At 44.8% G+C, this 27,885-nt stretch overlaps 1 protein-coding gene across 1 annotated transcript in view; it reads left to right on the forward strand.

Annotated features, from left to right (window-relative positions):
- CYTH3 (cytohesin 3) overlaps window positions 1–27,885 on the forward strand; it is a 934,108-nt gene that overhangs the window by 697,382 nt on the left and 208,841 nt on the right. The window contains exon 9 of the mRNA XM_044089667.1: window positions 21,574–21,685. Within this exon, the coding sequence (XP_043945602.1) occupies window positions 21,574–21,685 (112 nt within the window). The remainder of the gene's footprint in view (window positions 1–21,573; window positions 21,686–27,885) is intronic.

Consider the following 27,885-nt stretch of genomic DNA (forward strand, 5'->3'; position numbering starts at 1 on the left):
AGGATTACTCATTTGGGGAAACCTTGCATACCATGAGGGAGCATTTCCACTGGGAGAGCCAAGGTTATTCTGATTCTAAGAAAAGGCTTAGAGACTTTCTTTTATTACCTCAGCACAGACCTCTTGCTATTCCTCCTGTTCTAGAAATTGTAGATGATGTATTTTCTGAGTCCGGCCTGTCTCCCGACTCTTTACCTCCTGCACCTGTTAAGCCAGACAGATACTACAAGGTTCCAGATTCTCATAAATTTCTATATAAAAACCCTGCAGCTGACCCAGAAACTATTTCACAGGGTCCCAAAGGGGTCAAGGCTGCTACTGCAAAAAACCTTGTCCCCTCAGATAGAGATTCTAGGGCACTGGACAGATGGGGGAAAAAAAGTTTACACTTCTGCTACCTTGGCTGTAAGGGCTTTAAATAGTCAATCTCATATGCTTAAATATCAGCAATATTTAATGTCTCTGTTAAAGCAGAAAATGTTGACAAATTCTGAATGTGCTGAGAACAAGGAATTGCAGGATTTATTGCATGCAGCTGAACAAGTGGGAAAACATACTTTGCAATGTGGTTATGATTCACTGGAGGCCTCTTGCAGGGCCGCTGTAACAGGCTCTGTCATTAGAAGGCATGCTTGGTTAAAGGAACAGACTCTGCCTGATCATGTTAAAGCAAAATTATTGGATGCTCCATTACAGCATGATACTTTGTTTGGTGTTAAGGCAGAAGAAATGTTAAAGAAAATGGAGGATAAAGCTAAATCTATGCAGACAGTGAAGGATTTCTTACAGGTGCAGCCACCCAGATTTTGCAGGAACTGGCCTTCTAAGAATTGGTCCTTTCCCGTGTCAGGCAGGCCACAAAGAGGCAGATACAGATGCCCTAGAGGCAGACAACAGCCCCAGCACTTATACAGGCCCAAACAGTGGGGTGCTTCTACCTCCAAAAGCAGAGAAGACAAATCACAGCCATATAAGAAACAGTCCCAATGACTTCCCTCTGCTAATGCCAATCATTTATCTTTTGGCAGCACCCTTTGGGGGGAAGCTAGCTCTTTATCTGAAGTAGTTAACTTCATTTGTGCATCAACCTATGGGTTATCGGATCCACATCAGATCCGAGCCAGCAGTTTCCAGTAGCTAAGATCCGAGCCCCAAGCTCCTCCCCCTTACACATAACTCCCTGTCATACCTTCCTGACCCCAGATCTAGATTGCCACGATTAGCAGCTTGATCTCGAGCTTCCAGGTCTTCAAGAGTTTTTTCTGTGAGAAAATCTTCTCTTTTTCATTTATAGTTAAAGTTTTTGAGTGAGTTTTCTGTGTGCGTTACCTTTCCATTAGTTTTAGAGTAATTGTTAGCCTTTCCTCCCTTGTTTCTCGTGAGAGCGTTAGGGTGTGTGTGTGTGTGTGTGGTTTTGGGGCCTTGTGTGTGCGTTTTTAGATTATGTCTGAGGCCGCCAAAACTTTTTTCTCCAAGTGTACCGAGTGTGGCCATAAGCTTTCCCCGGCTGATGGCCACACTTGGTGTGTTATATGCCTTGGTGTTGAACACCTGTCTTCTGGCTGCTCTATTTGTGCAGCGTTCAACCCCAGGGCTATCAGGGATCGGAGGTCGAAGCTGATTCTGGCGGGACTTCTGCCCCCGGACTCGGCTCTGTCCTCCGGTCCCTCCGTGGCTCCTGCCATGACTGCGGCAGTGCCTACGGATACTTCCCTTCCCCTGGCCGGGACTCAACCTTCCACCTTGGGCTAGGAGGGAGAAGCGCCGAGAAAAACACCACAAGTGGCGGGCCGAAGCCTCTGCTTCAGCCCTGCCAGCCAAGCGAGCTTCTCCCCCCGGGATGTCTGGGCCTTCTCCTTCCCGGCTCCGTTCTCCCAGCTTTTCACCAGGGCCGGAGGAGGATGAGGCCCGGTCTCCCTCGAGGTCATCGAGGCGGCACTCTCGTCCCTCCTCGGTGGCCTCTTTTAGGTCCACGAGAAGCCTAACAGATGCAGACCTGGACCGGTTGATGAGAACGTTCCTCCAGGCCCAGCTGCAGATGGGAGTGCTCCTGCCCCCCCCCCTTCCGGGGGGAGCTCGACCCCTTTTTTCGCCCCGATTGCTCCTTCCCCAACCCGCTTTCCAGGTTCGGGGTCTACGGAGCCGAGTAGCGTCGGAGCCGGGGGAATGTCTGCACTGATGGAGTCGGGTACTTCGGCGCCGACAGAACCCTCGAGCCTGTCCGGGTCCCTTTTCTTCAGATCCAGGCTCTCAGAGTCCAGAGTTGAGCTTCGGATCTGAGGCAGTCAGTATGCCTTTGGCTCCGGCTAGGTCGGAGCGTACTGGCCCTTTGGATCCGATCGCATCAGCTCCGGCCCTGATCTGCTCGTCGGATCCGAGGGAGGGTCTGCTCTCGGATCCTAGGGAGAGCGGCTCTCCATCGGCATTCGACGTGGTGGAGCGGGTTCTGTCGAGGGATTCCAGGCCCCCAGCCTTAGCTACCGCTCCACCCTGCACTTCCACGCAAATGGGTCCGACTTCCATCACCCGGCCCCAGGGACAGCCTGCTCAGACGTCCCAGATTGTTCCCTTGTTGGAACAGGATGTGGTTGGTGAGGCCTCCTCAGACAGCCCCGCCGAGGAAGTTCCTAACAAACGCAAGTGCAAAAGGAGGCACTTGGACTCCCCTGAGTCTTTGACAGAGGACACGGACTTGGAGGAAAGGGAAGGTTCCCCAAGATTACCCCCGAAGACGTCTCATTTGGAGACATCATGGAGATGCTCAGGATCAGAGGGGGGTGGTCCGCCCCAAAGCCTACCTCGGACAAGTCCGTGTTCCTGGAGGTGTTTGAAGCAGGCCCGTCTACCTCTTGGGTGTCCTCTCCAGCTGATCCCCTTGTAGATCTGATCATTACCAGGGCATGGAAGGAGCTGGACACTGTGGAGCCCATCCCTAAGAGGCCAGACGGAATTCCTAGCCCTCCCCCCCTCGGACAGGTCACATTGGAGTAAGGGAACCCCCGTAGATGCCATGTTGGTGGCGGCAGCCACCAAAAGGGAACTGGCCCAGGAGAGTCCCTCGGTCCATCCCCTGGACAAGGAGTCTCGGGCAATGGACCATTTGGGGAAGCTGATATTTGCTTCAGCCACCTTCTCCATAAGGTCGCTGAACTACATGGCACACGTCATACGGCTCCAGCGAGATCTTATCAAAGAAAACAGTGGGTCGCCCCCAGAGTCCATGTCGGCAGAGGACAAACAGGTGTACTCTACCCGAATGGCCACTCTCAGGTCTATTTTCAATACCTGTATGCGGCTACTGTCCCATGCTATGGAAGGAGCTGCTAGAGCTAGCGGAGTGGGCATCGTCCTAAGGCGACAGGCGTGGCTCTGCCACTGTGATTTTGCAGAACCCTTCAAGGCGTCATTCGCTAATGCCCCATTTGATGGTTCTGCCCTCTTTGGCAAGACGGTACGCAACACTTTGATCCAGAGCGAGAAGGACGGGAAGACGTTGTCTGCCATCGGAGTCCGATTCTCTGCTCCCCAGAGGTCCTTCTCAAAGAACCAAAAGGAACAGAAAAAGATGTGGTTCCGAAAGTCTCAACAATCCCGTTTCGCTCCGGAAAACCCATCCTTCAGAGGCAGAGGAGGATAGGGTGGATGCTGCCCTAGAGTTAGAGGGGACCCAAAGAACTTTGGGTCCAGAGAACCTTTCTCTGATCAGCCCATGCAGTAACCCTGAGGGGTTACCCGACTGCTCCACTCTGGAGGCAGTCGGAGGGCGTTTCTCGAAGCACCTAGCAGCTTGGGAGTCCATCGCGACAGACCGTTGGGTGCTTAGAATTATATCCAGAGGCTACGAGATTCCGTTTCTCCATCCCCCTCTCAGACCCAGATACCTCCCCGATGTCCCACCCGATCAGAGGGAGGCTGCAGCCGCAGAAATTCGTCAGCTGCTAGAAAAAGGAGCGATCCAGCATGTCCACCCAGACCAGTACGGATCAGGCTTTTACTCCAGGTTCTTCTTGGTGCCAAAAAAGACAGGGGACTTGAGACCAATCCTCGACCTGTCCCTCTTGAACCTGGCAATAGCCAAAGAAAAGTTCCGGATGGTCACTCTTCAATCCATTCTCCCCCTCTTGCAGGAGAACGACTGGATGTGCTCCATAGACCTCAAGGATGCGTACTACCACATATTGATGGACAGACTATCCAGGAGGTTTCTCCGCTTCAGGCTAGGAGCCAGCCATTACCAATTCAGTGTCCTCCCCTTTGGTCTCACCACGGCCCTCCGGGTGTTCACCAAAGTCTTAACGGCCCACCTGAGACTCCAGGGAATTCAGGTCTTTCCATACCTGGACAACTGGCTCCTGACCGCCCCCACAAGGCATCTACTCTGCACAGCCAGGAATTTCTTTCTTCGACTAGCTCCCCGGCTGGGGATCACAATCCATGCTGGAAAATCCTCCCTGCTCCCGACTCAGATCATAGATTTTATCGGAGCCAGGTTGGACACAAACCAGCTCTTAGCCTTCTTAACTCCGGACCGGATTCGATCTCTAAGACTCCATGTGCAGGCCATTCTTCATTGCCCAGCCCCTCCGGCGGAATTGGTCCTGAGGGCCCTAGGCTCGATGGTGGCTACCATCAATCTCCTTCCCATGGCACGCCTAAATATGAGGATTCTGCAGTGGACCCTCCAAGTCCAATGGTCCTTCCTGCGTTATCCCCTGAGCCATCCTGTCCCTCTCAGCAGGGTTTGCAGGGGAGCCCTCTTATGGTGGCTTCAGTCTTCGGACCTCCAAAAGGGGCGCCCCTTCTCTATGTCCCCTCCCCTAGCCACGGTGACCACGGACGCCTCTCACTTCGGGTGGGGGGGCATTGTTTGGGCAGGACCGTCCAAGACACGTGGAACCAGACGGAGACCTCACTGCATATCAGTGTCCTAGAGATGAGGGCGGTGCTGTTAGCGTTGCAAGCACTTCAGAGCCTTCTTCCTGTCGGGACTATTGCGATCCAAACGGACAATATGTCAGTCGTTTGGTATATCAACAAACAAGGGGGAACCAGGTCCTATCCACTTTGTTGAGAGGCCATGAGAGTTTGGGAATGGGTGATTTCCACCAACCGCTTTCTCATAGCGACGCACATTCCGGGCTAGTCCAACATCCTAGCGGACAAATTGAGTCGCACCATCCTCTCGCTGTATGAGTGGTCTCTGAATCCCAAAGTAGCGAAGCAGATCTTCTCCAAATGGGGTCAACCTTGTTGCGATCTTTTCGCCTCTCCTTCAAACACGAAGTGCAACACCTACTTCGCTCTAATACCCCCACCCGGGGAATCACCAAGAGACGCTCTGGTGCATACTTGGCCGCCCGGTCTACTTTATGCTTACCCGCCTCTTCCCCTGATGCTGAAGTTTCTGCAGAAAGCCAGACGGTTGGGGAGCACAGTAATCCTCATTGCCCCATTCTGGCCTCGTCAGGCATGGTTCCCATATCTATGGTCTCATCTAGTGAATCCTCCCTGGATTCTAGATCCTGTCCCAGATCTGATATCTCACCCTTTGGGCCTGCCGGCCCCCAACCTGGACAGCCTCAAGCTCCCGGCTCAGTTGATCCAGTTCCACTGTTAGCCAGGACTCCCGGTATCTCTTCCCCGGTCAAAGCGATCCTAGTAGCTGCTCACAAGCCATCTACTAGGAAAGTTTATCGTAGCAAATGGAAACGCTTTTCTATTTGGCAGAACATCAGAAACTAGATCCTTTTACAGCTCCGTTACCAGCTGTGCTGGATTTTCTGTCAGGATTATTTGATCAGGGTGCTAGCTCTTCCACAGTCAAAGTCCAGTTGGTGGCAATCGCTCCTTACCATGTCGGATGTGAACTTGGCCCTTTGACGTCATCCAGATTGTGTAGGGCCTTCTTAAAAGGCACCTTCTTACTAAGACCTCCGGTGAAGGATATAATTCCTCCTTTGGACTTATCACTGGTACTCTAGGCTTTAACAGCTTCTCCCTTTGAGCCTGCTGCTTCGGTAGATCTCAAATTCTTATCCTGGAAAATGGCTTTTCTGATTGCGTTTACTTCGACAAAAAGGGTTTCGGAACTTCAAGCCCTTTGTGCCAAGTCACCGTACTTTACTTTCCACAAGGATGGAGTATTCCTCAGGACCAATCCCTCCTTTCTGCCCAAAATTGCTTCCGAATCTAACATCAACCAGTCTGTTAATTTGCCAGTCTTCTTTCCCAATTACCAAAATAAAGGCGAATACAAGTTATACTCTTTGGATGTACACTAGACAGTTAAGATTCTATTTGCACAGGACAGCCGGTCATAGGCAATCAGACCAGCTGTTTGTGTCCTTTGCTAAATCCAGTTTGGGAAATCTGTTTCTAAAGTCACACTATCCAGGTGGATTTTCCAGTGTATTCTCCTGGCTTATGAGAGTTCTGGCCGGCCTGCTCCTCATGGAGTCCATGCCCATTCTACTCGGTCTGTTTCTACCTCTGCTGCTTTTTGAGCTAGAGTTTCGTTGGATGACATTTGCTCTGCTACCACGTGGGCTTCTTCTCATACATTTATAAACCACTATAAGTTGGATCTGGTTTCCAGAGGGAGAGCATCCTTTTCACTCCGCAGTGCTCTGGAACATCCTTCCATAAGGGCCTCCCAAGATTCAGGTAGCTGAGGACTCTGTCCCATAGGTTGATGCACAAATGAAGTTAACTACTTCAGATTAAGAAGTTATGTACTCACCATAACGTTCCATCTGAGTAGGTAAACTTCATTTGTCAGCAACCATCCCTCCATCCCCCTGTCCTCTTCGGGTCTTCATAGATATGCCTGCTTCATGGTGGATTGTATCCAGTTTACACTAGGCAGGTTGTGATTGCAGGTCTTGCTTTTAGGCAAACTCGATCTGAGGTCAGGAAGGGATGGCAGGGAGTTATGGGTAAGGGGGAGGAGCTTGGGGCTCAGATCTTAGCTATTGGAAACTGCCGGCTCGGATCCGATGTGGATCCAGTAACCCATAGGTTGCTGACAAATGAAGTTTACCTACTCAGATGGAACGTTATGGTGAGTGCATAACTTCTTATTTCACAAAATTGGCACGATTACCCAGGTCAAATGGGTCTTAAATATAGTCTCTCAGGGCTACAGGTTCCACTTTCATACCCTTCCAAAGGCAAAAGGTATGCCAGACTTGCCACACAATCAATGGGCAGAGGCACAAAACCAAGTTTCATCTCTCATGGACATGAAGGCTATTCAGCCAGTGCCATGACAAGAGCAGGGACAAGGATTTTACTCAAGACTTTTCTTAGTACCAAGAAAGGACAAAGCATGGAGACCGATTCTGGACCTGTCTATTCTAAATACTTTTCTGGATGTTCCGAAATTCAAAATGTTGACTCTGCAGCAGCTTCTGCCCATGCTGGGCAAAAAGGCTTGGCTTGTAACTTTGGACCTCAAAGAGGCATACCTGCATGTCCCAATCAGACAATCTTGCAGAAGATACCTCAGATTCATAGCTGACTCAATGCACTACCAATTCTCTGCACTGCCCTTTCGCTTATCTACTGCGCCCAGGGTCTTCACAAAATGCCTGGCACCAGTAATTGCATTTTGCAGACAAAGAGGAATTCAAATATATCCCTACTTGGATGACTGCCTTATTCAAGCAGAGGCCAAAGACATTCTACTAAAGCATCTGGCGTTTGTAAAAAGATTACTAATTTGCCTAGGGTACACAGTAAACAAAAAGAAATCAAAACTAGAACCCTTTCAAGAGATAATATTCCTGGGTGCAAACTTAAATACAACTGCCCAGATGGCTTATCTCACGCCAGACAAACAAAGGCAACTGACTTCTTACTTTGAAAACATGGCAACAAAGATCCAGTTATCTGCAAGAAAAATTCTGCAGGCTCTGGGCTACATGGCCTCCTGCATTCTGCTAATTCCATATGCAAGACTGCATATGAGGAAGCTACAATGGTACCTAAAATGTGTTTGGACTCAACACTGCCACAGCCTGGAATCATTAATTTCACTCATTCCCTGCCTGCAACAGCAGTTTCGATGGTGGGCACAGGCCTGTCACCACAACAAGGGACAGCCATTCACTTTACCCACAGCCAGGCAAACACTAACAACAGATGCATCAGATTATGCCTGGGGGGCCCACATGGCAGGAAAATGTATTCAGGCACATGGCCCCCAAGCCAAAGGCATCTACACATCAGTCAAAAAGAGATGCTAGTTGTACAAAATGCCCTGACAGCCTTCAAGGACCTACTTCATCCAGGACAGCTGCTGATAAAAACGGACAACACCACAGTCATGTGGTACATAAACAAGCAGGGGGGGCACACATTCTTACCCCCTCTGCAGACAAGCCATGATTTTGTGGAATACAGCATTGACTTACCAAGTACACCTGCAAGCACAATTCCTGCCAGGAAAAACAAATGCTCTGGCAGAAGAACTAAGCAGAAACCTCATGGACTCTCACGAGTGGAAACTAGATCCACAAATCTTCAGCATGATAACAAGGAAATGGGGACACCCAGACATAGATCTTTTTGCCTCCCCTCACAACTGCCAACTTCAGAGATTCTGCACAAGGACTGATCACAAACAAGCATGGAAAGTGGATGCTCTGTCATTCAGCTGGAACAACCTTACAGTATATGCCTTTCCTCCACTGCCTCTCCTCCCCAGAGTACTCCTAAAGGTCAGACAAGAGAAGCCACAAATGATTCTGATTGCCCCAGATTGGCCACGCCAACACTGGTACCCAATCCTAAGGAGCTTGTCCCAAGGCCCAGCCTGGACATTGCCTCAAATTCCTCATTTACTGACTCAACAAAACAATCAGATCCTGCACAGCCAACTCAGAACTCTAAATCTAGCTGCATCGCGGATACTGTAACCATTCAGAATACACCTCTCTCTAAAGCGGTTATGAATGTCATTTTGGAGGCCAGGAGGCCCAGCACCAGAAAATCTTATGCAGAAAAATGGAAGAGATTCTGTAATTGGAACCAGGCACAAGGAATTGACACACTTGTTCCAAATATTCCTCAGATTTTACAGTATCTAACTGAGATGCTGGGCAAAGGCCTATCCTTCTCATTAATTAAGATCCATGCCTTTGCCATTTCCGCTCATTATAATACAGACCCAAGTATTTTTTCATATCCATTGCTTAGGCAGTTCCTCAGGGGGGCCAAAAACATAAGACCTTCTCAGCAGGGATAACCCACAGGTGATGACTGCAACAGTAAATACACTTGAACATCTACATTTATGCTAAATGTACACAACTGTACTTTTCTTTTACTACTGTTTTGTGGTAGGGTTCACGTCATCCAAAAAAGGCAAATGACAGTCTGAAGACAAATTCCACATAAAGATAGCCATCTTCAGTGTTTGTGCTGCCTAAGGCCTACCCACGACCACAAATCCTGTCCCATTTGCCAGTCTTTTGTGCCCAGAACCCTAAGAAGTAGACTTTCCTCCTTGGCCATTTATTTGGAAAATCAGTGTTTAAAATTACTAGCTAAAAGCACGGGATCCTCGGGGCTGAGTTCAAGTTGGTCGCTAAGCGGAAGGCCAAAAAGCCGAAGTCTGAAGCTTCTGCTGTGCCTCTTCCTATGGACATCTTTCCTGAGGAGGATGAGAGCCCAGAGATGTGTCCAGTTCCTGGTTCCAGATCACAGACCAAGCCCAATGTTGAGGCTGCCTTGGATCCGATCACAGGCATGTCCTAAGAGGCTGAGCAGGCATCCATCTTGGATATACAGGGGAGACGAGGCTTTTGATAGCCAAAGGACCCAAGGGGATACCTCAGATCCTGGTATGGGAGGATATTCACTTGGATATTATTGAATATAGGCCTACGTCCGAACTCCTCTGTTACATAGGGCAGACCTGCATCAAAAGAAGAAGCAGAAAACTAAACATTTCGTCCCTCCAAAGGAACCTCACAGTGATTGGGAACAATTCATCAAGGCCTTTTCAGTACCCTTATGGCCCTTAAGCCCCCCCCCCATGAGTGTTTCAGTCCCTGCACCACCCTGCACAGTATCTCCATATAAAAGAGTTAGGGAAGAGGTTTCTCCAGATCTCCTCCCCTCCTGACTTCTCTTCCCCAGAGGAAGACTCCAATGGAACTGACTCAGCCATGGCAGAACTCTCTTTTGGTGAGACCCAGTCAAAATGAGAGATCATTTCAAATGGGATAGCACTCTAGTATCTTAAGTACAAAAGAGGTAGTATGGACTTCAGCTATTCCACCTGTTTTATATGCTTTTCCAGATGCCTTCGCCTCTGCTTCCAAGGCCTCCAACCCCTAAGAAGCCTGACCGATTTTACAAGGTTGCTAAGGACTGTAAGTTCTTGTTTTTCCTGTTTAAATGCCTTTCAGCAGACCCATCAGTTATTTCAGTGGCCTCAGACAAACCATCCAGGTTACTGCATTTAACCTTTCTCCTTCCTTCAGGTAAGGACAGCAGGATCCTGGAAAGGCTGGGCAAGAAAGTGTACACTTCAGCTCCTTGGCATTTAGAGCCATTAATTACCAAACACACATTACAAAATTTGCCCTAGAGCTTCTGTCTCAACTCTCCCAGATCATTTCAGATTTGCCTAACTGAGAGAGTAATACCTTGGCTGCATCCTTGCTTGGAGCCTCCTCACTGGTAGCCCTGCAGTCCATCAAATGCATCTATGATTCTGCAGAGGCCTCTGCCAGGGCAGCTGCCTCTGTCTTAAGGAGGTTCTCCTGGTTAAGACTTCATTCATTACCAGATGACATTAAATCTAAGCTTATGGATGCCCCTTTGGTTAACTCTGCTTTATTTGGCCCTGCAGCTGCTAATGAATTTAAATCTCTCCAGGAAAAGGGAAAGGAATCACAAGAATTGAAACACATCTTTGTCTCTCCAGCGTCTAAATTTCAGCACAATTATCCACCAAAAACTGCTTTTCTATTTAGGCACCCCTGCCCTCCTCCACCTAAAACAAAAAAAGGATGGTAGGTGGCCTCAGTAGTCCAGGGCTGCCCCTGCAACTGTAGCTCAAAAACAGCACTTTCCAGACAAGCCTGGTTCCTTCTGACTGTCCAAACCACCCCATTCACATTGCACTTTCCAAGAGCCTCTCTGTCTCTGCCAGACAGGGAAAGCATAACTCAATACTCTCTCTCTATCATTCAAAAAGGATAGTTTCTGGTATGGGAGTCACTGCCTTCCTTCAGGGGCACCCCTCAACCACCAAAGGTACAACTATCCTCCTTTCCAGAGGTACTTCTAGACCTATGGAGACAAGGAACTATTCAGGAAATTCCTCAAGACCAAAAAGGAAGACGTTTCTACTCCAGAATGTTCCTGATGCCCAGAAAGGATGGTTCTTGGATACCCATATTGGATCAGTTTCATCTCAACACCTTCCTGAAGATACCCACCTTCCATATATGCCAGCTGTTTCTTCAAACCTCGTTGTCTCTTATTCTGCCACAAGCCTTCTTAGCCTCCCTGGATATCAAAGATGCACACCTACACATTCCCATCCACCCCAACTGCAGGAAGTTTTTACGTTTCTCTGTGGCTTCCTGGCATTTTCAGTTCTCCGCCTTGCCCTTTGGACTTTCTACTGCACCAGGGGTATTTACAGAATGTTTAGCCTTTGTGATTGCCTACTGCAGGCTTCAGAGCATCCACATTTCCCCTTACCTGGATGATATCTTCTTTATGGCAACCTCCACAGAGATCCCAGAGCAAAACATTCTTTTTATCATTTCTGTTCTACAACAACTGGGATTCACCGTAAACTACAAAAATATTTGTCCTCTTACCCCTCTCAGGATCACTTCTCCATGGGGTGCAGAATTCAGACAGACCTCATGAGAGTCTCTCTTCCTCCTCAGAAGACACAGGACCTCACATCTTACTTCAGAAACCTTCTACCTCTTCACCACATTTCAGCCAGAGAGTTCCTCAGGGTTTTGGGATTCATGGTATCCACTATCCCAATGCTGCCTTTGGCAAAACTTCATATGAGGTAACTCCAGTGGTTCCTAAAGTCAGTTTGGATGCAGCATTCGCATCGTCTGGACTTTCCAATTCCTCTCATACCCTGTCTGAAGAGGGAACTACTATGGTGGTTCCAATAAGTGGCCCTCAACCCAGGGCTCCCCTTGCACCCTCTGCCTCTAGTCCAAGAGCTGTTCACAGATGCATTGGATGTAGGATGGGGGGCAGCTTTCAGAAACTTGAAAGATGAAGGGGTATGGTCCCTCTCTCAACAAAGGGAAAGCATCAGTGTAAGCAGACTATTTCTACTTGAATTTCTAAGGCTATTTCATTTTGTTATGTGAAGCATAGTAAGACCCTTGCTTCTGCTGAAAAGGCCCATTCTACAAGTGCTGTAGCTTCATCTGGTACTTTCTTCAAGGGACTAGATGCTAGCTCAATTCTTGAAGTGTCTACATGGACTTCTGTGCATACCTACACTAAACATTACAAATTGGATGGGATTTCTGAGTCTAGGGCAGAGTTTGCCAGAGCCATTTTCCATGGTTTACTGGAGAGCTCAACTGCCTCTTCCTCCACCCTCTCCTCATGAACTTTTGTACTCTCTCATGTTAAGAGTACTGCAGCACATGAATAGAAGTACATAGAACAGTTGTGTAAAATCTTACCATAATGATAGATGTTTCTCTTCTCTGTTGCAGTATTCCAATCCCTCCATCCTTCCCCCTGTGGTTTGGTTCTTTTCCTTGGATGGTCATACCCTACCTTCCTTAGGCTGGCTTTCTCCTAGGGCATACTCACGTAAGACATCAATTCCCAAAGGGAACAAATATTTCTCTGCAACCAAAAAAAAAAAAAAACTGAAGTCAGGAAGCAAAAGAATTTAGCTGCTTTTTCTTTTTTACACTTCATCTGGTACCTCTGCTAACAAGCCTTCAAGGAATGAAATAGTACAAATTTAGCAGCCTTTTTATATCCCATTAGTTAAGTGTACTAATAGATTCCAGTTAATACACTCCTAATTACTACAAGCTTTCCACCCAAGCTTAAAGTTGTACCCCCCATAAGTGAAAGAAAGAAATAAACTTTCCAATGTAACATACAGAAGCACTTCCCAAATATACCCTAGAAAAATACCCTACACAGTTATACCATACACTATGCACAAATTAATTACACAATTATTAAACAATTATTAAACATTAGTTGCTAACGGTTTCATATTAAATCTGTTCAATAATTTGAATTCACATTACTTACATACAACTAGCTTGTGTTGCACTTTTCCCTTGATATGGTATTAACATTACTCTTACCATTTTTATACAACTACCTATATACACTCTAACAAACCCCTAATTTTTATACATAATTTCCTTAAACATCCCAATTAATTTCTAGATTTAACCCATATGGAAATAAAGTTCCTAGGTTCACAATAATTTTTGTTTCCAGCTTCAACATCCTACGTCTAAATTCTTCTCCCCCCATATTCTGACATCCAAAGGGTTGGGCCAGAACACTAAAGAAAAAGCTGTCAACACTTCCCCCATGGTCAGCACAAAATTGTTGGGCCACTGGACTTTCCAATCTCCTATTCCTAACATCACCTAGTTGTTCTAATATTCTTAATTTAACTTTTCTCTTTGTTTGTCCTGTATACCGCATTGTAGGTGTACATCCACACCCAATAATGTAGATGACCCCACGAGTCACATTTAAACTCATTTTTTATCCAGAATTTCTTTCCATTAATAACCCACCCATCCCCATTTTTTATTCTTTTACACACTGCACATTCCACAAAGAAATGCCCCCAGCCTTTCCCCCACAATATTCTGTGCCTTCTTATTCAATAATTCCCTTAAATTGCTGAATTAGCCATACGAAAAAGTTACTTTTTTTGGAACAAATTCCCTATCATTTCATCCTTGTAAACAACTGGCCATAACTTATTAACCAACTCTCTTAATATATCTGAAAAAGGGGAGAATTTAGTTACATATAATGTATAGGCTCCACTTCTTCTAAATCCTTAACTTTATGAATTTTCTGATTAATCTTGGGACCTCTCTGGTCACGGCCTTTACTCACCACCCCTCTGACTTTGTCCAAAGCTACCTGAATATAAGTATCTCTATAACCTCTCTTACATAGTCTGTTCTTTACCAAAATACATTCTTTCTCTAAGACCTTCTTGTCAGAAGTATTTGTTATAGTATGCTTAAATTCCCCGTAGGGTAAAGATTTTATCAAATGTGAAGAATGTGCACTGCTAGCCTCCAAAAAATTGTCTGCAGCAGTTGCTTTATGAAACGGCCTATATTGTAGCTTCCCATTTGTATCTACATAAAATTCTACGTCTAGAAACTGCATAATTCTACCATTGACTCTGTATGTAAATTCTAAACCAAAAGAATTCTGAATTAATATGCTCATGAAGTTTTCAAATTCACACTGATTACCCCTGCACACAAAAATCAAATCATCAATAACGCATTTAAACATAATCACATTGTTTTTAACAAAACTTGTTGGATAAATAAAAATATTTTCAAAGAAGGCCATAAACAGTGTAGCATACGAGGGGGCAAACGCCGCCCCCATTGCCGTTCCCTCTAACTGCAGATAAAACATTTCTTCAAAAACAAAATAATTATATGTCAAACCATATTCCAAAAGCTGACATAAATAAGTTGTTTAGGACCCTCCTCCATTGTTTTCACAATTCCTCCTGGGGCATTCAGATGTTGTTCATGTTTCACTGTTGCAGTCATCACTCTTGGGTTATCTGCCTGCATGTAGCCCTCAGTTGGCCCGAATACCAGAGACTTAGTATTTCTGCGTTGGATACTGTCACTCCAGGACTGACATCAGGTTGTCAGGGGTATAAAAACAGGCAACCGATGCCATTACATCAGTCTTTCTTGCCAAGGAGCCTGAAGCAGAAGCAGTTCCAAGTACCGGTCAGCCGTTACCTGAATTTTTGTTTACGAATTTAGTAATTCTGAAGTCTTCTAAAGCTAAGTACCCCGTTGGGGATCCTTTTTTCTTGCTCTAACCAATGTCAGAAAAAGGTAACAATTGTCTTGCCTGAGGAAAGCAAATACATCAGAGATTTTCATTCTTACTGCGTCACCTGTTTAGGCCCAGACCACGATGTCCCTCACTGTCGGTTTTGTGCCTTATTTAACGCCCGAACCATTCGTCGTTGGGCTGTCTTTGTCGGTAAATTCTTTCTCTCTCAATCTCTGTATTCTGAAATGGCTTCGGTAAGCCATCCAACTACCGATATTCTGAAAAAACGTAAAGATAAAGACAGAGACAGACCGCATAGGTCCAAACCTGCCAACGATGCTTCCGTTAAGCTAGTCGCCAGTCCGCCGGTACTCAGTGAGGTGCTTTCGCAGCCCCTGATGCCCGCTTCAATGGATTTGCAGGCCTCTACTGAGACCCATTTGGAGTCCGGTATGCCACGAGACTCTTCAGCAACTATGGAACCCGCGGATGTCTCTACCTTGGATGGGTCCAGAGCCGCTGAGCAGGCACTGACTTCTGAGGCAGTTATTCGCTCAACCAGTGTTAGACTCAAACCGACGACTTTTTTTTTAACCGAAACTACCGAGTTTCTTAGGCCCAATGTACGCACTACGCCTATAAAACCAATGAACAAAGCACATGCACCTGCTCCCATGCCACAAAAACAAATGCTTAGAATGGATGAAGACCTTATTTTATTACGCTGATTAGGGGAAGTCAGCCTTCCCCTGTTAAGAGATGGCGTCCAGTCCCCTTCAGCTTCTACAGACCAGGAGTCCGATGACTCTGAAATTTCTGATTATGAAGGCATGCCCTTATCTGCTTATGAGGATTCAGATGCAGAGGAATCCATTCCCTCTGTTTTCCCTCCAGAGGATTTTTCTTTTGGTGAAACCTTGCATACCTTATGAGAGCATTTCCACTGAGAATGCCAAGACTATCCTCAATCCAAAAAGAGACTCAGAGAATTTCAAAACAAACTATTTCCAAATGGATAGCAAACTGCATCCATTTCTGCTACAAGCACCATGGAAAACCACCCCTCAGGGGGTCAGAACACATTCCACTAGGGCAACATCTACCTCTACAGCATTTCTCAGGGGAGTCCCTACCAAGGACATCCGGGAGGCTGCTACCTGGAGTTCTGTACACACCTTCACCAAGCATTACCTCCTGCCTATCTTTTCCAAATCTAGGTCAGGATTTGCTACAGCAGTATTGCAAGGCATACTAGCCAGCCCTAACTCTTCTTGACTGCCTCCACCCTTCTTCAGCTTTGGGAATCCACCCAAGTGTGATGACTGCAGTAGTGAAACAAGAAGAACATAGTACAGTTGTGTACACTTGCCATAAATGTAGATGTTCGAGTGTATTCACTGTTGCAGTCCTGATTTCCCTCCCTCCAGCCCCCTGGTTTTCTTTCTCTCTCTCCTATCTATGGCTATTACTAACCCCTTCTGGGGTATTGGTATTGGTATTTACTTTTTACTGGTGGTATTTTCCTCACCATAACCTAGCTCCCTATTTGGGGGGCTCCTGACATTTGGGGCAAGAAAAACTGATGTAGTGGCATCGGCTGCCTGTTTTTATACCCCTGACGACCTGATGTCAGTCCTGGAGTGACAGCATCTGATGCAGAAATACTAAATCTCTGGTATTCAGGCTAACTGAGGACTACCTGCAGGCAGATAACCCAAGTGTGATGACTGCAACAGTGAATACATTCAAACATCTACATTTATGGTAAGTATGCACAACTGTACTTTCTGAGATAGACGCGTGCATATGTCACTTTTATGGTCAACATACAAGAGCAGCCTACACGTGACATACCACGCATCCTACAGTAGTGAAAGACTTTTGTATACTGACTGACGTAAGGTCACCTACGGCAGAGAACTCCCTCATGTTAAGAAAACTGCAGCAGAGAAGAGATGGACATCTATCGCTATGGTAAGATTTTACACAACTGTTATGTCTTTTATTATTTTGCTGGGATTCTGTGTAACTTCAACAGCAGTACAGTGCAAGAATGTCACTTGATATTCTGGATAGTAGGAGACCTGAATGCTCATATCAGGACAGGACAGGACAGGCAGAGCAGGATTTGCTGACTGCCTGAGTCCACACAAGAGTGGAAAATATTTAACTTGGGTAGACTTACTTCTGTAAGGAAAGGGCAATGGGGTAGAATCTGAGATTGCAAGATCAAACGAAGTGGAACTATTGGCCACAATCATGCTGCAAATAGTGAAAAGAGAAAGCTCTAAGGTTAACAGAGACCAGGATGAAGACCTGGGAGTTGACCGGAGTGAAAATATAAAAGTTCAAGGAAATACTCAGTGCTCTACCACCAGAGAAGAAGAGGAAATAGGTGGGGTTGAAGAAGAATGGCAGTGTCTCAAAACTGCATGTGTAAGCACTACAGAACAGATATGCAGTAGGTATAGAAATAAGGTGCATAAGGAAAGCTGGTGGTGGCATGCAGAAGATAAGGACGTTATAAAAGGAAAGGAGAAGTGCAGGGAAAAGTGGGAGAGAGAAAAGACAGACCAGGCCAAAGAGAAATATCGTGTGGCTGACAAAAAGGGTAAGAGAACAGATGAAGTAGCTAAGACTAATATTTCAGTGACAAGTCGACCAGATTCAGGAAAGTGACTCAGTAGATGGTACATAGAAACTCCTGTGCAGTTGCATTGAAGAGACAGAGCGATAAAGAAGATAGTCATCAGACAGCATTCATAAGGGATGCCAACAACAATTTTATCACAAGTCCACAGCACACTAAAAGTAGATGGAAGGAGTAGTTTCAGCAGCTTCAAAGTGAAGAAAACCCTACAGACATTGTACTGCCCCAGACACAGCCTATGATGAAAGAGCAAGAAGAATCTACTCGAGAAGAAGTAAGAACAGTACTAAGGAAAATGAAGTCAGGGAAAGCAGCAGGCTGAGGTAAACTCACAGCAGATATAATCAAGATCTTACGTAAGTTAGGGTAGAATGGACTCCTGAGGGTACTCGTGACAGTATGGGAGAAAGTTGTAGCCCAGATGGGAGAACAAGCATACTAATGCCAGGGTACATGAATGGGACATTTACAGCTGTGGGCAGTGTAGAGGTATCAAACTCCTGTCATTGCATGAAAGTTCTGGAGAGGGTGATTGATAAAAGAATGCACAGCATAGTAGAAAATAAGATGGTCTATGAGCAGTTCAGATTCAGATCAGGGTGGAGCACAACCAATACAATGTTTGTAGTGATAAAGGTAATGGAGAAGACATTGAGGATTAGGAAGGAGTCCATTTGGACATTCCTAGTCTTGACGCATATAGGAAGCATATGGCAAGATCCCAAGAAAGTTGATTTGAGCAGTCCTGAGAGAAATCAGACTCTTGGCAACATGGTTGAATTAGTGCAAGCTATGTATAAGGACCCAAAGATGCAAATACGATCAGTGATCGGACTGCCAGATGGGTTCTCAGCGGAAGTGGGTGTGCATCAAGGTTCAGCTGAGCCCACTGCTGTTCATACCATCAAACTCATGTCATCAGATAGACTGCATTAGCAGACAGTTTGGAGGGGACAGATCAACAGAGCTGCTATATTCAGGTGATGTGGCATTACACCCATACTCTGAACATGAACTCCATCAAATGAGAGAGTAATGAAAAGCAAAACTGAAGGCACATGTGAAACTGTAAAAGACAGTTGTGGCAGGAAGTGGGGAAAATCAGAAGAAGCTGAAAACTGAGGTAGAAGGGATAATAATAGAGCAATTTAACAGCTTCAGTTATCTTGGAGGGGTGGTTGAGGGCAATGGAAGTGTGAAGAAGGAGGTCAGAGCTGGAATCACATGTGCTGCAGGTAGCTGCCACAGAATATCAGCAGTAGTGTGTGACAAAAGAATGCCAAATAATCTCAAAAGTGAGATATGCAAAATGGTGGTATGACCAGAACTTATGGTACAGAAAATTGAGCAGTGAAGACAGATCAGCTGAAGAAGTAAGAGGTGATGGGACAGTGCTTAAGATAAGTGATAGGATGCACACTGTGGGATAAGTGATAGGATGCACACTGTGGGATAAGTGATAGGATGCACACTGTGGGACAAAGAAATTGCAACTTCAGAGAAGAAGCTAAAGTAACTCCAGTTGCAGAGAAGGTCAAAGAGAACAGCATGTGATGATTCAGGCACATATGCAAGAAAGCAGATGATCTGGTGAAAAAAGATTTGGGAGAAACAGGATGAAGGCAAGAGGAAATGAGGACGTCCAAGAAAGAAATGAATGGCTTACATAAGAAAAGGCCTGTGACAGTCGGACACGACTGTCGAAGAAGAAAGAAGGGTGACACCGAATCAAGAAAGGTGGTGACAGTTACAGTGACACTCTGACCCCATGTACAGAAAATGGGAAAAGGGGGATCGATGATCAGTAATGATTCCAGATCTAATGTTACCTAAGGTGCAGTTTTCTAAGTAATTGTTTCCTTCTGTTTGCTGCTGAATCTCTTAATCCTAACTGGAAGGTGTGCTATGGGACCCTTACTCAAATAATACTTTCGGGGTAGTTATCATATAATCTTGCTGAGGCCTTTGAGTTTTGACAGCCTTAATAAACCTATCTTGTTTAGAAGCATGTAACACTGACTCCTGCTGTGTGTGTCCCCTAACTCCGGTAGTTATACTTTCTGAGCTGGCTTCATGGTGTAGAAAGATGGAGTTCTGATAGCAAGTTAGCCATCCTTGGGTTCACATAGAGGTATTGGCACTGGGGAGGTGACACAGGAGAGAAAGAGTGGAATGAAGCAACAGTGCTCATGTTTTCTTTAGGAGTGTCTCTGGGGGCACATTTCCATTTAATAAATCTCTGAAGAAAAAAGGAAACCTAACAAGAACAAGCACCAACTGCTTGCAGTAATGGAATTGGAGGATTCAGGACTACTTTAGAATTTGTGTCATCCATATTAGAAAGTAACATCCCTATGCTGCACGTCTTGCTCACTGATACTCCTGGAGAGCGTATAGTGAAATCCAGGGAAAAGACAGGGCATACAGCAAGAATCTCTAAAGGCAGCTGTACTGTCATTTGCCCTCATAAAAGTAGGATTGTGGCAATCAGCCATATGATTGGCAGCATTCAGATAAAAAAATACAAATAATTCTACTATCTGAATCCTTTAATGCCTGTTTTCAGGGGTAACCTTTTTCTAGTAATTATACATAGGAAGTCCAGACTTTGCTAATCCAGTGTTAGGTCCTTTGATATCATTAATTCTTCTGCTCCTTCTCTTAAAACTCTCCTGGAGTCTTCCAATTTGTGATAATTTTGCTGAGGATTTCCTGAATCTGTTAAATATCTGTCATCTAATTGTGCTTATTAATCCTGCTGTGCCTTTCTGACTCATTTGTGATGCATCGTTTCTCACCCATGTTTCCCCTATACTAAGAGTATAGAGTGGTAGACATGGAGCATTTACTATACAATTGGATATATAAAATGTTTATTTGTGAGACCTACAACTTCATAGTCCAACTACCCAGCATGCTTTTTTCATTACCTTCACCCACAGAGTAACAGCAGTCTTAATGAAAGCATAAGATGCTATTACATAGACAGTAAATGAGACGTTTACCCAAGGAGAAGGCAAACAGTTGGAGGGGCTTGTCTCCTGTCAGTGAATCAACATTTATAATCAAAACTGTGTATAAGGAGAGAGGCAGAGGTAATAACAGCCATTATGTTTTAACCAAGTAACTGGTGCAGTGGAAACATTTCATCCTGTACCACTAGTAACCCTGGATCAACTAGTAGCCCGGGCTATGATGGGATGGCCTAGGAGGAGGATGACACGACTTTTCTCTACTTGCTTAAGGGCATGAGATTCAGCAGTGAATCTCTGGGGACCTGGTGGGGACTAGATTGCCAGCTGGTCTATGTCACTCACATGAGTGACTGACATCCTGTTCTTGTATTGTACACCCACCCCGTGGGTGGTTGTGAAGGCATGAAGAAGGGAAGCGTGGGCACATAGAAAGGTATTATTTCTTTTGTACGTAGAAATGTTAGCAAGATGCCATTCATACAATTGGGACCCAAAAACTTGTATGTGTTATTTTAAAATGTTTTGGTGGAGTTTTAATTTTGGAACGCAGATACATTTATGTTTTTTTTCAGTCAGAGTAAATGCAGTGGTCCTGTTTATAATAATCTGATGGTCTGTTCTCATTGCTACTATACAGATGGAATTTTGCTCAAGGCATGGTTTATATGCTTTAGGAGCAATGAGTGAGTGACACGCATGATATGTATGTCTGGCTATATACACATGTGTTTTGTGTGTACACTTTCTCACTCACACACACACCAGAGCCATACAAATGTACTGTTGCAGAACTCTTACTTATGGAAGAAAAATAGTTTCAAGTGTTTTCTATAATAAAGTGGACCTAAAAGCCACATATACTACAACAGAAATTCACTGGCTCCTTTTTGTGAATGTTTTCTTTTACAGAACTTGTATGAAAGTATTAAAAACGAGCCATTTAAAATTCCAGAAGATGATGGAAATGACTTGACGCACACGTTTTTTAATCCAGATCGAGAAGGTTGGCTGTTGAAATTAGGTTTGTATAGTTACAGCATTTTGCACTCTAGCTACAGATTTTCATTTCATACTTGCATTGCTTATTGTCCCTTTATACAGTAAGTTGAAATTATGACTGTTAAGATAAGCCTTTGCCTTCAGTTAAGAACAAGATTTCAAATTAACCAGCACCAGTGACAGACTGAAATTGTCAGAGTGAGTTGTGCCAATATCAATTAAAAACCATGCATGGCAGTGGTACAGAAATACAAACTGTGGAAACATTTCTTAAACTGTATTTTTGAAGTGCTATTAAAATGTAACAGCTTTGAAAATGTTAAAATTATTTGTGACAGTTCTTAGAGGTTCATATAAGACTAAGCTAATTACAGTAGATTATAGTTTGTATAGTTAGATTGTTTCAGTGATTGCGAGCAAGAACACTTCTGTCATATTGCATTGATAATTACCTAAGTACAGTGTAGATGGTAAAATCAGGATGTATATAAATGTAATAGATTTAATTTCATGTAACTAAGTCAGGCATATATTCATCTGAGCCGTCGTATATGTGAATTTGTATTTTTTCCCAGAAATAAGCAGGTTAATAAGCAAAACATTTTGTTGTATTTGCAACTTTCTGCACTTAATGCATTTCTCTTTTTAAACTGTTATCTTTTTGTATGTCTTTCTTTTTCCATATTATTTGTGAGTTTCTATTAATTTTGTTTATTTTTGGGCTTATAGTTTTTTATAAGTGGTTTAAATGTGCCTTCTTGTTTTCCTTATGGCCTATGACCTATCACCTTTCTGTTCTGTGACTGGCTGTCTCTGCTTATTCTGCATTAGGAGGTACGTACCAGATGGCTTTCAACCCCCTCTCATTCTGTTGCTCATCCTCTTTTTATTTTCCCTTAATTTCTTTGTTTTAGTCTGTTTCTTATGAAGTAGTAAACAAGTGTAGTACTGTGTCTTACACTTTGTTGCCTAATATTTTTTCCTTTTTAATGCAATGTTGCAAGTTAGATTTGTTTCTTGTTAACAGTCCTTGAATATTTGGGTTGATTAGGCAATGTAAACTAACATCATATGAACTAACGTATCTTGCTTTATTTTAATTTTGTACACTGTAAAAACCACATTCAAGGTTATGTATAAAATGAGAAGTAGGAATGTAGTTGACTGATCAAAGAATTCTTAATAGTTTATGAATGGAGCTCAGAAGTGTGAAGTGTTTGCCTATGAACTTGGAGTAAACTGCGGTGGATGAAAACATTGCAGTATTAGATTATGTACATAGTCATTTGTTTGGAGCATTACTAAATTATGAAAAAAAAACATTAGTCTGTGTAAAATAACAATGGCAAAATCTCAAAAGGTTTTGTGAGTTACCCCAAGATGGAACAGGCTAAAGAATATTGTATAAAGAGAGTTGTGGAGCAAAGCCTCCTGTGATAGTTATAGGGGGCAACAAAGCTCTTTTGAGCTTTTATAATTTTTAGATTTAAATACCTAGTGGTCTTTCCTAGCATTGTCTGCTTGTATCAAACCATTTACCTGATAGGTAAGTATTGCTGTATTAGAATTGTTTTTTTTTTTTTTCTGTTTTGTATGGGTGGACTGGTGACTGAAGGATCATACTTTTCTTCATCAACCATCTTCCTTCAGAAGTGTTTGCTAGATGTTCTTCGTGTTTCACTGTTGCAGTCATCACACTTGGGTTATCTGCCTGCAGGTAGCCCTCAGTCGGCCCGAATACCAGAGACTTAGTATTTCTGCATCGGTTGCTGTCACTCTAGGACTGACGTCAGGGGTATAAAAACAGGCAGCCGATGCCATTACATCAGTCTTTCTTGCCGAGGAGCCCGAAGCAGAAGCAGTTTGCATGAGTGCCAGTCGGCCACTATCTGACTTTTTGTTTTCCAAATTGAATCATCTTGAAGTCTTCTAAAGTGAAGAACCCCATTGGGGATCCTTTTTTCTTGCTCTAACCGATGTCAGAAAAAGTTAACAATTGTCTCACACCGGGATTTCCATTCTTACTGCATCACCTGTTTAGGCCCAGACCACGACATACCTCACTGTCTGTTTTGTGCCTTGTTCAACGCCCGAACTATCCGTTGGGCAATTTTTGTAGCTAAATACTTTCGCTCCCTATCTCTGTACTCCGAAATGGCGTCGGTAAACCATCTGACTACCGATCTTCTGAAAAAACGGAAGGATAAAGACAGACAGACCGCATAGGTCCAAAACTGACGACGACGCTACCGTTAAGCAAGTCGCCAGCCCGCCAGTACTCGGTGAGGCACTTTCGCAGTCCCTGATACCCACTTCTACAGATTCGCAGGCCTCTACTGAGACCCATTCAGAGTCCGGTATGCAGCGAGATGCTTTTTCGACTGTGGTTCCTGCGGATGTCTCTACCTTGGATGGGTCCGGAGCCGCTGTGCAGGTACCAGCTTCTGAGGGTGTATTCATGCCTACCAATTTTCATATTAAACCAACGACTTTGTTTCAAGCCAAAAATACTGAATTTCTCAGGCCTAAAGTTCGCACTACGCCTAGGAAATGGACCAAAGCGCATTCTCAGGCCCACAGGCCTCAAAAACAAATTATTAGAATGGCTGAAGACCTTATTACCTTAATTAGGGGAAGCCAGCCTTCCCCCTCAGAGACGTAGAACTGATTTTCCTTCTGATTCTTCTGGTCAGGAATCTGATATCTCTGTTCCTTCTGACTACCAGGACATACCCTTATCTACCTATGAGGATTCTGATGCAGAGGATTCCATTCCCTCTGATTCCCCTCCAGAAGATTTTTCTTTTGGTGAAACCCTGCATACCCTTAGGGAGCATTTCTACTACTACTCTCAGTCCAAAAAAGGGACTCAGGGAATTTTTAAACCTGCCTCAGCACAGGCCTCTAACTATCCCTCCTGTTCTGGAGATTGTAGATAATGTTTTCTTGGAATCTAGCTTTACCCGGGATACTTTGCCTCCAGTTCCTAGAAAACCTGACAGGTACTATAGAGTACCTGAGTCTCTCAAATTCCTTTTCAAGAATCCTACTGTGGATCCAGAGACCATTTCCCAAGGACCAAAAGGCATTAAGGATAGTACTGCCAAGAATCCTACCCCTTCTGACAGGGATTCTAGAGCTTTAGACAGATGGGGTAGAAGGTATACACCTCTGCTTCTCTGGCCGTTAGGGCTTTAAATTGCCAGTTTCATATGTTAAAGTATCAGCAGCATATTATGGGGCTAATTAAACAGAAAATGATGTTGATTCATGACTGTGCAGAACACAAAGATTTACAAGAGTTAATGCATTCTGCTGACCAAGTTGGTAAACATACTTTGCAGTGTGGTTTTGATGCTTTAGAAGCATCTTGTAGGGTTGCTGTCACTAGGTCTGTTCTTAGAAGGCATGCTTGACTTAAGGAACTAAACTTGCCAGATCATGTCAAAGCTAAATTAGTGGATGCACCCTTAAACCAAGACCGCCTATTTGGCAATAAAGCAGAATAAGTTCTCAAAAGGATGGAGGAGAAAGCTAAATCTATGCAAACTGTTAAAGAATTCTTACAAGTACAACCACCTAGATTCAGTAGGCATTGGCCTTCAAAGAACTGGTCCTTTCCAGTCCCTTCCAGACCTTCTCAGACCAAACCCAGGGGCAGCAGACCCCCGAGACTTCAGTCTCAGGTTATGCACAGATCTAAGCATTGGGGTCCTCCCACGTCCAAAACAGGGAGTAGTAAGCCATCCCCTATGGTAAACTTGCACAGTGACTTATCCTCAACTCCCCCAAGCTTTGCTCAAGTACTTGCACCTTTAGGAGGAAAACTCGCCCTGCATGCAAAAAATTGGGAATACATTACCCAAGACAAATGGGTTTTAAACATTGTTTCCCTAGGAATACAGATTCCACTTCCACTCACTCCCAACCCTAAGTGGATGGCCAGACCTCCCCCCAAACCACTGGACAGAGGCCCAAAAGCAAGTACTTTCTCTTTTCAGCATCAAGGCTATTCAACCTGCCCCAGCAGAACAAAGGAGACAAGGCTTTTATTCAAGACTGTTCCTGGTTCCCAGGAAAGAAAACTCCTGGCGTCCTATCCCGGATTTATCTATTCTCAACACCTTTCTGGTGGTTCCAAAATTCAAAATGCTAAGTCTCCAACAGCTGCTTCCTATGATAGCCAAGGATGCCTGGCTGGCAACCCTAGACTTAAAAGAAGCTTACATGCACATCCCCATAAGGGAATCTTGTAGGAAATACCTTTGCTTCAGGGCAGGCTGTATGCACTATCAGTTCTCTGCACTTCCCTTTGGCTTATCTACTGTGCCCAGGGTATTCACAAAGTGTCTAGCTCCAGCCATTACTTTTTGCAGGCAGAGATGTATTCAAATTTACCCATACTTGGACGATTGCCTGATTCAGGTGGACAGTCAAGACTTACTACTACCGCACCTGGCATTTGTAAAGAGACTAATAACTTCACTGGGGTACACCATCAGCGAACAGAAATCACACCTAGTACCCTGCCAACAGATTGTATTCCTGGAGCAAGCTTGAACACACCTCACTCCAGAGAAACAAATTTATTTGATAACTTACTTCAACCTACTGGTCACAAAAACCCAGCTATCTGCAAGGAAAATACTGCAAGCTGTGGGGTTCATGGCCTCTTCCATTCTGTTAATTCCATATGCAAGACTGCATATGAGGAAACTTCAATGGTATCTAAAAAGTCTATGGTGTCAATATTCTCAGGACCTGGAAACAATAATTCCTATCATTCCGTGTCTAAGGGCAGAGTTCCTTTGGTGGGCAGAGGCCTGAAACCACAACAAGGGATTCTCTTTCATTCTACCCCTTGCCGTCCAAACAACAGACGCATCAGACTATGCATGGGGGGCTCACATGGCAGGGCAGTGCATTCAGGGCAAATAGAACCCATAGCAGATGCACCTGTATATCAGTCAAAAAGAAATGTTAGCTGTACAGAATGCTCTGACAGCCTTCAAAGGCCTTATTCTTCCAGGACAACTATTGGTAAAGACAGACAACACCACAGTTATGTGGTGCATAAACAAGCGGGGGGAACACATTCCTACCCACTCTGCAGACTAGCCATGGCTCTGTGGAACACAGCCTTGAGCACCCAAGTGCACCTACAAGCTCAATTCCTGCCAGGCAAACTAAATTCACTGGCAGACGACTTGAGCAGAAATCTCATGGACCCACACGAATGGAAACTGGAACCCAAAATAATCAAGCTTTTGGGGAACAGATGGGGACACCAGAGGTGGACCTGTTTGCTTCCCCTCAGAACTATCAATTGAACAAATACTGCACCAGAAATCCCCATAGCCCAGCTTGGAAGGTGGATGCTCTGTCCTTTTCCTGGGAAAGCCTCTCAGACTATGCCTTTACCCCTCTGCCTCCTCTCTCGAGGGTTCTACTAAAGATCAAACAGAACAAGCCAAGGACAATCCTGATTGCACCAGACTGGCCACGCCAGCACTGGTATCCTCTTTTGCACAGTCTGACAGTGCTACAACCATGGCACCTGCCTCAGACCCCTTCCCTGCTGTCCCAGTAGGGAGGGCAAATTCTGCACCCTCAGCTTCAGACCTTGAACCATGCAGCCTGGCTAATCCCCTGAACTCACTCAGTAAGCAGGTGCTGGATGTCATTCTTGAGGCAAGGAGGCCTAGTACTAGAAAATCCTATTCAGAAAAGTGGAAAAGATACTGTTCCTGGAGCCATTCTCAAGGGATGGGCACAACTGTGTCCAGTTTACCTCATATACTAGATTACTTAACAGAAATGCTCCACAAGTGCCTATCCTTTTCTTCAATTAAGATTCATCCCTCTGCCATCTCAGCTCATTATAATACTGAGCCACCCCTCTTTTCTCCTCCCCTGTTAAAACAGTTCCTTAGAGGGGCCAAAAATTTAAGACCCCCCCCCCCAGGAGAGCTCCCACTCCAGCCTGGGACCTTAACTTTGTATTGGAAAAACTTGCACTTCCACCCTTTGAACCAGCTGCTACAGCAGAGTTGAAATTCCTGTCATGGAAAACAGCTTTACTTCTAGCCATCACTTCATTAAGAAAGAGTGTCTGAACTGCAGACCCTTATGGCAGTGGAACCCTTCATTATCTTCCATGTGGACAGGGTTCCCTCAGGACTAACCCATCTATTATGCCCAAGGTGGTGTCTAGTGTGGCTT

The sequence above is a fragment of the Protopterus annectens genome, chromosome 12.part0, assembly GCF_019279795.1.
Source record: "Protopterus annectens isolate FY-2018-M chromosome 12.part0, PAN1.0, whole genome shotgun sequence".
Lineage (NCBI taxonomy): Eukaryota > Metazoa > Chordata > Ceratodontiformes > Protopteridae > Protopterus > Protopterus annectens.